The following is a 10,718-nucleotide window of genomic DNA, read 5'->3' on the forward strand; positions in this document are numbered from 1 at the left end:
TAAATTTCTCCTCAGGAAAGGCTACCCTGTCCCTTTCTCTATTGTACTTTTGGGGAGAAAAATCACATGTAAGTAGCTGGGAATTAGACCCCATCTCAAGTTATTTGAAATTCTGCAAGACATGTCCTTCATTGATTTAATCAGTTATTCTTCACAACATGAACACACAAATACATTTTAGACATTGAGTTATAACCAGCTACTTTGGTTGCCCCAGCACTGGCCACAGGGAACAGCTCTTTAGTGGGCTCCTGAGTTACCTTTGAGATTAGACCCAGAATGTGGGGGGTTTGTTTTGTTTTTTGAGCTCATTCTTACACCCTTTCATTTGTAAATAACCCAAATCCCCATAGCAGTTGACTTTAGGAAAACCAACAATCCTCTCACTCACACAGATAATCAGAGAAGGGGAACGGAGTCTCTCCAGCAGGGGGTGAGGGCAGCATCTGGGGCCAGCAGATTGAATGAGACACCTGCCGGCCCTCCTGCAGTTTAAAATCGCACAAATAGTCATTGGTCAATTTTGGATTTAAACACAAATCTGTCAGGCTCAGATCTGTTGTTTGTCCTACCTCAAGCTGCACACAATAGAGCGCCTTGGAGGGTAAAAACCTCCACAGAGCACTAAAGCTTAACTCAAAGGCTCGCAAGGGAGCTGCCCTCCAAAAGATGCTAGCTTTTTAAAACTGCTTTAATCCTAAAGGTGTGGAGCTATTTTTGGTAGTCAGCTTTTGATTTCTCAATAAAGGTCACAATCACTTACAAACACAAATGTTGAAGGTGGCACAACCTTCATCCTCTCCAGTTGTATCTTTTTAGATTCAACCTCTCAATTTCCCCCAATGTGTATCTTGGCTTTTTATTTTGCCATGCAACCCCTATTTATGTAACAAATATACTCTACCATATTGTTACTTTAGCTGCTGGGCTAACTCACGTGAAACCAATCTAAAAGCTTAGGTATCCCGAAGCCTTTAAACAAATCCTGCTCTGTCGTATGGATGCTTCACCATGGACCCCGGTGTATCCAGTGTCAGGGACTCCGGGCCCTTCCTCACTTTAGTTTCAAACTTTATTATTATTACAGTAAAGCATTTGTGTTTCTGTTCGGGATGGGTTGGGGTAGGGAACAAGGCAAGCAGGCAGGTGCACTCTATAGTGAGGGCTTTCCTTCTTTTATAAAACTACTTTGGAGAAACTATTTTTGTAGTGAAACCAATGTAGTTGGTAAAGACTATGAAAGAAATGCAAGTATATTGCTTTCTGAAGCCTTTTCTAGGCACACCTGTTTGAATGTGAAAGATAATCTGCATCATTGTTTCTCTGGCTAAATATTAAAAAGAAGCTGAAGAAAAAGGGACTTAGAAAGTACTCTCTATTTTTTTCCCTTTAAAACCCACACTGCTTAACGCTAGGATGTTTTAGTTTTTAGGGAACTGAGTCAGGGGATTATTTGGTGGAGCTTCAGTAAAGGCAAGGCGCCACTTCTTTAGTATGGGGGCATATAGCTTTAAGTCAGTGTGCCGTTCAGACTTAAGGTACATCCTATTTACTCTTTCCCAAAGTCAGTACTGGGGAGGTCTAAATGTCGATGTGGTCACACGTCGTTGGGTATCATGTTTTCCTTCTTGATTTTTATTTATGCATTTTTAGAGCAACATTAACAAAGCCCAAGCAACGCCAGAGCACTTTGTCTGGTTAAACCAACTCTTGAGCACCTTCCTCGGTAGTGGATGGGTGTGAAGAGGAGGGACCAAGGACCCCCATCATTGGACCGCGTCAGGAGGAAGTGGCTCCACTCCGAGGAACAGGAAAGAAGGATATATAGAGGGAAGCGCACTGCGCACTTCTCAGAGAAACTTAGATCACCAAGTGCACATTGCCACACAGGCGTTAGAAAGAAAAAGCAGAAAGAACAGCGTAGGAGTGCTCCAGTTTCCTAGCAGGCTCATCTCTGCTAACCCACCCACCCCAAACCAGGTGAGCTGCCCCCACGTCCGTCCCCTCCTCTCCCTCTTCCTTCCTATCCTCCATGAACTTAGCAAGAACTGGGCACCTTCGCTCCACTCCGCCGCACAGTCCTCTAAGCTCCGACCAGGATGAGGTGGAGATCGACGTGCTGGCAGAGGAGGAAGATGGAGATCAGACGGAAGATGATGATGGTGAGGAGGAGGAGAGCCATAAGTGCCTGGAGCGATCACTGCAGAGGCCCGGAGACCGCACTCTTCCAGAGAGGAGCGCGGGGGACCGCGGCGACCTGAGCAACTCCTCCGGGTTCCTCCGCAAGTTCCGAGCGCCGCGGACCCCGGCGACCACCACAGCCGACGGCCCGCAGCCCTCCAAGCCCCCGTACTCCTACATTGCTCTCATCACCATGGCCATCCTGCAGAGCCCGCACAAGCGCCTGACGCTCAGCGGCATCTGCGCCTTCATCAGCGGCCGCTTCCCCTACTACCGCCGTAAGTTCCCGGCCTGGCAGAACAGCATCCGCCACAACCTGTCGCTCAACGACTGCTTCGTCAAGATCCCCCGCGAGCCAGGCCACCCGGGCAAGGGTAACTACTGGAGCCTGGACCCCGCCTCCCAGGACATGTTCGACAACGGCAGCTTCCTCCGGCGCAGGAAGCGCTTCAAGCGCCACCACCCGCCCCCGGGAGGCCACCCGCACTGCCTCTTCCCTTCACCCGCCGTGCCCGCCACCCTGCATGTCTCCCAGCCCAGCCTCCTGCTCCGCTACTCTGCCCCGCCGCAGCCTAACCTCGCAGCTCATCCTGCCACTCCGCCTGGGAGCCGACCGTGCGCGCCGCTGCATCCGCATCCCCTCCGCTACCTGCTGCTCGCGGCCCCGGCCTATGCGGACGCGCCTAGAAAAGCCGAAGGCACGGACCCCGTTAATCCCGTCGCCATCCCCGCGTTGCAGCCCGCACTGGGCTCCCAGCCTTGGGAGGGAGACCAGGGCTCTGGATCCCAGTCCGGACGCGGGTGCTCCTCGTTCACCATCGAGAGCATCATGCAGGGGGTTACAGGGGGAGGAACTGGGTCTGCGCAGAGTCAGCCCTTCTCTCCATGGAGCTACTGCCACCTGCTGCAGCACCCACCGTACCTGCTGCACCCCCAGGCTGCTTCCCCTTTGTTTCACGTGTCTGCAGCTTCCCGGACAATATTGCAGCAGCAGCTGCCGCCGCCGCAGCAGCAGCAGGAACAGCATCACTGTGCCATTAGCTGCGCTCCGGGTAAAGGCATGCGGCTAGGCCGGCACCTGTCCACCGTTGCAGCGCTGTTGAGGCAACAGCCTGCAGCTGGGGACTGTAGGCTGACAACCCTGGCCGCTCTTTCAGAAAGAGAGGGGACCTTGCCAGCATTTTAAGCAGCACCCAAGCCCAGCCTCCAGGCTGAGTCGCCTGGGCATACCTAGAGCCAAGTGACAGATTGGAACCGCTCGCTTTCTAGGTTTGCACCACCCTCCTGCTAGGTTTGTGTGTGGAAAACCAGCAGCGGAGTGCGCACTAAGTCCTTCCAAATTGTTACAACCGTGTTCTGCTCGCTTGACGACCCAAACCCGGGTAATTCCTGAGACTATAAGTCCCGCCTTGTCCACTTCGGTTGTGGCTTCCACGGTTTTCCCGATTTACATACTTCCCGGGGACCTATGACTATGAATGTGAGTGAGGTGTTTTGTTGTTAATAAAAACAAAACAGCCTACAACACAAAAGCATCGCTATCTGCATTCCCTAGGAACTGCAAGTGTTCCCAGTGCCGAATGCTAATGCGTGCATGCTCCATCTTCCTGAAACCTGTATGTAATGCAAGCAGAGTAATTTCATAACATTTCTTGTATATACTCCAGCGGGAAGTGTTGAAATTAAGCCTAGTTAGACAGATTGAATAAAATACGAAACTAGGACGCTACATAGCTTATTTCCTACCATGTCTCGTTATTCGCTTTCATAAATAGAATTTTTAAAAACTTTACATTCTTATCTCGTAATTTTTTTATGATTTATATCCACTATAGGTATCGGTCGGAGATGACACATTTTAAATACGGGCTTTAAAATTCCAAATATTTAAGAGCAACAGTTTATCTTATAGTTTTAATTCTAACGAAACTTCTAGAAGGAAAAGAATTAATATAACTTCCGTTCTCTCTCACCCCCACCCAGCACTTTTTAAAAGGTTTCTGAAAGGTGAGTTTCACTGTGCAGCTCTTGGTGGCCTGGAACTAGCGAGCTTACTATTTCAGTTTCCAGAATTCTTAGCGTGCCCCATAACGCTGAGTTTATGCACTGTTTTTCTAAAATTGATTTAATTTTTTCTGAGGTAAACTGGAGGATGACTGGAGATCAGTTTGAACCAGTGAATCTATTCTTGGAAAATAAACGGCTATTGCGTATACTAAAAACAAAACAAAAAAAAAACAAAAACAAAAAAACCCTAGTATTTTCTAGGCCTTTTCTTTATAAATAATTTCTGAGAAATCTTTGTAACAGTGATACAGCTTCAGGATACAAGGGAACGCCCATCACCTATGACTTCCAGAAGCAGGATTTTAGATGCTGGGTCAATAAGCGGGCAGCTTTGGGGAAAACTGCTCTGAGCAGAAAAAAATCATCCGAGCTCCCCACCCAGAGCAAGAAGTCTACACTTCGTTGTTTACATCCCATAGCCCAGAACCCCTACAGCCTGCCTCACTTACTACCTCAACGCTTTCCAATCTGAGGGTGTTGTGGGACCTTCTGGAAAGTTCCTAAACTCAGACTTTGGTAGCTTCCAGCATTTGGTGGGCAGCTTTCTTCCGTTTGGCCCCTGGGCTCTTGGTCCCCACAGTACCACCCCTTTGGTGGCCAGCAGCAATCTGAGAGTTTAGAGGCAAATCAAAAAGAGAAAGATCCTCTTTTCCGCTTTTCTGCGGTTCCCCTTTGCGCTTTGTGCAAAGATGTTCCCAGCCTGGAGACGCCCAAGTAGTCAGTTAGCATTGCACAGGACCGGCCACCCTCCACCCGCCTTAGCGCGCTGCTTTCCCCGTCCCCCCCCCCCCCTCCCCCGCGTCACTGAAGGAATCGTCCCTGGGTTGGAATGGATCTCCAGTGGGCTCCAGCGCTCGGAACTCCCTTTCCTCCCACGCCCAAACCTGTCCCTGCAGGAGGATGACCCTGCCAGAGCCTGGCCAAGGTCTGTTTCTAAATTGAAATGCTTTATTATCAAAACCATAGCAAGACCAGACTTTCTAAGATCTCATGGTGTAGTGAGATGAAGGTCGTCCCAGGGGTCCATTAGTCCTGAAGACTAGGATAGCTCGGACTCCCTCCCGGTGTGACCTGCACCAAGAGTGGGGACGCGCTGTGGTCGCAGCTCCTAAGAACCCGCAGGAATCCGTGCACCGGCAATGGCCCCCGCCGGGCCACCCCACAATGCCACATCCCAGGCACTCGAGGATGCAGCGTGCTCAGCCTGGTTATCCCCACCGCCTCCTCCAGGCCCACGCGCGGAGCCCCAGCCCGCGGTTCTGGATTCCACGTCACGCGAGTATCTTGGGCTGGGCTTTTAAAAGTGTGGTTTCTGAGATCCGGAAGGCTGGAAGGACTGTTGGGGACAGACGACTGGACGCATCCAGAACGGAATGCGAGGGTCATCCCTACAGTCACAGCGGGAGAGGACTGTCTGGGTCAATGCTCTCTAGAACTTAAAACATCAGCTGCTCTCCGCCCCCTGCTCGTGGTGCGCCAGGCACTGAACCCACGGAACATTCCCTGAAGAAAAGACTGCAGAACCCCTCGGTTCACGAAGGAAAACTTTTCAAGTAGGAGAAATTGTTTCCTAAGGACCTTTGGGCGGCCACGTCTGGGCCCATGTATTTTCTAAACCACAAACTCTTTCCGTATCTGTGGCTTCCTGCCCCAGCCTCCCGGGAGGCCTTCAAGATCAAGACCAGGTCACTAGAACTGAAGTAGCTAGGGTGGAATCAGTAAAGAATCTAAGGCATTCCTCCCTCCCGAGTGATTTTGTTCTGGTTCTCCCTGGGGGTTCCTGAGAACTACTACCCTGAAGTCGGAGAGATTTCCTCAACACAACAGAGCCACCTCCTCCCAGTGGGGGCAGTGCCCGCAGCCACTTGCTTTCCCACCCGTGGCTTTCTGCTGCAGGGAATTTCGGTGCCCTTAAAGTGCCCGGAAGAAAAGTTTGAAACTGGGGATCAGCGGGCCAGCTGGTGCTATGGTCTTTACTGAGGTATCCCAAACAAACTACCTGTTGACATACTGGAGTGAGTGAGTGCTTAGGATCCAGAAACTGCTTTCATCTCTAGACTGCAGAAGTCAGTCGTCCCTACTCCTTTGGTTTGGATTCTGAGACAGATGATAGACAGCCTAGATAGAGCCCCACCAGAAACGAGGGGAAAACACTGGACTCTACTCTACCGTTAAGGCTGGCAGCGAGATGAAACTAATGGCCTCTTCTAAGATGGTACCTGCGGGAGACTTTTTCCATCAGCATTTAGAGAATGTTCAGGAAAAATTTCCCACGTCAATATATAATTGCAATCTGTATGGAATATTGCTTGAATAGCTAATGTCACCTTTTAATTTTTATAAAATAGTCTTAATAGCTGCCCCACTCCCACCCCGCATCAGCCCTGAGATTGTTTCTATGTTTTTGAAGTGTTTGTTGACTCTATGCGTACAAGCACTAACTGAGAAGAATTCATACAGGTGACAGCTAACAGTACCAAAACTGACTTCTGGCAAAAGAAAAACTTACAGGTAGGAAAAGAGCAAGCATTTGAGACCAGGACCTCTACCTTTGTTGTCTGCTGCCCAGACTCCTTAACACAGTAGAGGGTTACCTGGATGTAAACCTTGACCTCCTGTTTCCTAAGGGTGCAAGGATGTGTTTACTGCTATCAGTAACTAAGAAGGTTTTAGGAGAATATGGCTCCAGTACAGTGAAGCAGTTTTACTTCCCAAAGTCAGGCAAAGAAAACAATGAGATTACATGAAGCCTGAGAGGTACGCATTTTTCCATGCATAGCTGTGAGTCTAAGGCACTATTTATGACCCATAGCATTCCAGACTTTTCTGCCCAAAGGTGATATTCTCATGGCAAAATATACCCAGTGATAGTGCTGTTTTTATAGACTTAAAAACAAACCAAAACCCAAAACCAAAACCAGAGTCTCATATACCCCTGACTAACCTGGAACTCTGTGGAGACCAGGCTGATCTTGAACTCACAAAGATCTGCCTATGTCTGCCTCCTTACAGCTGGGAGTAAACGTGTGCAGCATTCCCTGGACCTTTCTGCAGACTTTTAGATATTCCCAAGTATGGGTCTTGAAAGGCTTATGTTAATTATTCTTCAGTGCTTCTTATATTTTTAAAAATTGATTGCCATTTTGGGTGCACTTAAAGATACAAAAAATTTGCTAAACAAATGCCTCATCTACAATTTAAATCTAGTTCTGTGATAATAAAGAACTTCATACCTTTAAATTTTTATGTTTTAACATTTTATGTTTTAGATCATGTTGTGTTTTCATATGTAACTATTAAAATCTTCTCAGTGAGCATCATGATAAGATAAGAACACAAATTCGGTGCTTGTAGAAAGAAGATTCATTTTCAGGTAACCCCAAATGTATGAGAATCAAGATATAAAATTAGATTGGACAGAAAAGAAACCACTTGCATGTAAGAAGCAAGTTTATAAAATCTGAAGTTAGCTAACTATTTCTGCTTCTTTTGAATGAGTTTACAAACTAAATCAAACTTCTATTTGCATTCTTTAATATGCACCTGATTCTGTGATTTCTAGTACCTATATTTTGCAGTTATTTGCCTAGGTTTCTGTGCTCACAGAATCTCTAGGAAGGAAGGAATCAAATTATGTTCATGTTTTACTTATTTCAAAGAATCCTGGTACATTGTTGAAAATGCATATGCTGACTAATTGAAATCTATTGCTTTTATAACACTGGCAAGTATGTAAATGAATGGCATAAAATTTAAATTTCAATTTAGTCGGATATAAGTATTGTTCAAGTGACCAATATTTTTTGTTTAAAAGGTATTATTCATCTAAAACAAATAGGAAAGGTTAGTTTGGTATGTCAAAAATTCACTATATATTAATAGCCCTTATTTCCTAATCATTTTTTATCTATTTGGCAAGCAGTTGGTATTCTATGTAATGCTAATTTTCTTATACTTTCTGGTCCACTACATTTGGCATTTAATGACATCTCATATATCACATATATGTGCAAATAAATTTTAATATGTGTAGTATATTTGGCATTTGATATTTTTAAAGCTTTAATCCTGGATAGATTATAAATTTTAAATTATTTAGATGATTACTATGAGAATATAACATTTGTTGGTTGAAATCAAGCTTGGACTCTCATGAACTAGTCTGGTTTCCAAGGAGGAGGAACTTCCTTGGACTTCTCACGAACTAGTCTGGTTTCCTTCCCTGGGGAGGAGTGGAGTCGTTATGTGAAATCTGAATGTATTTTCCTTCTCTCCTGTTCTCCGATCTTTCTGTGACTTGAGGCAAGCGACTCAACCTCTGGGAGCCTCAGTTTCTCTAGCTATATAATGATGACAGTAATTGTAGATTCACCTTACGGAGTCACGAGTCACAGTGGGAATCACTTTATGCGAACACCTGCAGTAACTCAGGATGTGCTGACAGGGAGCCCATGCACACATGCTCTGTAAATGAAAGTTATGAATTCACAGTTATAAAGACAGGCTGGGTCTCACTGTTGGGGAGTCTTGCCTGATATCTTTCCTGTCAGTCTTCACATAGTGGTTTCCCTTACTTACTGCCACACAGGGCTGGAAGACAGGGCATAGGATGGGCTTCCTGCCAGAGGTTTCACTGATATGACAGACGAATGCACACCACCCATTTCCAGGACCAACAAGACCCATCAGAGACCTCTCTCCATTTACATAGACCCCTGGCTTCCCCTTGTTCTGAAGTCCCACAGGACAATAAACAACTACATTATCTTCAAATGTTAAATTAGCATACATGGGACAACAGGGACAACCTTCTCCCCTGTGAATCACTGCCTTCCTTTCTGTCTAACTTAACTTTCACTGGTGTGGAAAATTATTTCCAATTCATTTTTTTTTCCAGAAGCTATTGACTGAACTGGGAGCTGAAGCTATTGACTCGGTGCTGGACACTGTGTCAGGAGCTAGGGACACAATGATGAATAAGACAAATAAAGCCCTTACCTCTGGAGCTTGAAGTCCAGCCCTGGGCACAGTGTCAGAAGTGGACAACTATAAAGTCAACTGATAAGTGGCATGCCGGGCAAACCCACAGTGGTGTCTTGTTTATTTGGATTTTCTATTATTATTGTCTATTTATATCTGTATATAGATGTGCTCACGTGTGCACAAATTCCTGGCATTTTGAGAGAAATAAGTAGGAACTTCTTGGAGGAAGAGACACTTATACAGAGTCCTAAAGGTTGCGGGGGAGCTACCAGGCAAAAGGGAGGATCTGTGGACAGATATATAACTAGCTAACTTAACTGTTGTGCACTAAATGTTTTCAAGAATAGGTGAATATTTCTCACAGATGCTAAGTAAGTTTTAGTAAGCTAGCTATGTGATTTCACCTAAGTCATGACCAAGAAAGTCACCTGGAAGTGCAAGGGGCCTCAGTAGAAGGGAACTCAGGTGGCCCACAGAGATTTTAGGGTGGTGGATGGAGAGGCAAAAGGCCGATTAGAGTAAAAAATTCATCTGTTCACTGTAAATGTATCTTTTATTCATCTGATGCAATTGTTGTCTCTGAGGATTACTGCCTCAGCCTGCTAACCTAGTCCTAGTCCTGGAAGCTGCTACACTCATACAATCTTATCTAGGCCTAGACTGTTTTCATTCTCTGAGACTTCCTGCTGAATAAGCTCACCCTTCCTAGTTCTTGCTGGGCTCTTGCTGGTTAATTCAGCTGTTCTGGCTCTAAACCTCTCTCCACAATAACTGATTCAATCTAGCTTTTCTTAGCTTCTTACTGAATTGCTCTGCTTGACCTCAAAGTAACTCTAGCAATCTGTTCTAATCTTCTGGCTCCTTCTCATTCTCTGGCTTCGTTTGCCTTTACCTGTACCTAGCTTGTTCTCTTTCCAATCTGTCTCTGTAAAACTCTCCTGGTAAAACTTCCCCCTTCCCCTCTGCCCTGCCCCTGTCCTCTCTGATCTCCTGAGAGTTGGGCATATCCTACTTTGTCAAATCTTTCTCTGATTCATCACTTTGTCTGCCACACAATTAGACATCACTTACAAACATGGTGCTTCCATCTACAAACTGACTTTACCTTCATTGTTTGGGATTAAAGCTGTGTACTAAGGGTGTGTCAGAGGTGAAGGTGTATGCTAACTTTGGGAGATATTAGCCACAACACAACTAGAAAAAAGTGTTTTGTTTTTTGTTTTGTTTTTTCAAAAAATAACACAATCACTGGGTTCACAGTGTGATCAAATATACTGCAACAGCTCACTCTTGTGAGACCTGTAGGTGAGACTTCCTGGCAACAGAGGAGGTATTTATAAAGAACTCATAGACATATCTAAGGGGGTGGGTGCAGGGGAGGGGAGGGGAGGGGAGGGGAGGGAGGAGAATGAGAAGGAGGACAAGAGAGAGGGGGAGGGGAGAGAGGAGACAGAGGGGAGAGAGGAGAGGGGAGAGAAGAGAAGAGG

General features: G+C 46.2%; 1 protein-coding gene across 1 annotated transcript; it reads left to right on the forward strand.

The window, feature by feature from the left end:
* Nucleotides 1–2,032: 2,032 nt before the first annotated feature.
* Nucleotides 2,033–3,367, forward strand: Foxd4l3 (forkhead box D4 like 3). The gene has a single exon (XM_028763961.1). The coding sequence runs from the start codon at nucleotides 2,033–2,035 to the stop codon at nucleotides 3,365–3,367; it is 1,335 nt and encodes a 444-aa protein (XP_028619794.1).
* Nucleotides 3,368–10,718: the final 7,351 nt, after the last annotated feature.

The sequence above is a fragment of the Grammomys surdaster genome, unplaced genomic scaffold, assembly GCF_004785775.1.
Source record: "Grammomys surdaster isolate TR1022 unplaced genomic scaffold, NIH_TR_1.0 141, whole genome shotgun sequence".
Classification (NCBI taxonomy): Eukaryota; Metazoa; Chordata; class Mammalia; order Rodentia; family Muridae; genus Grammomys; species Grammomys surdaster.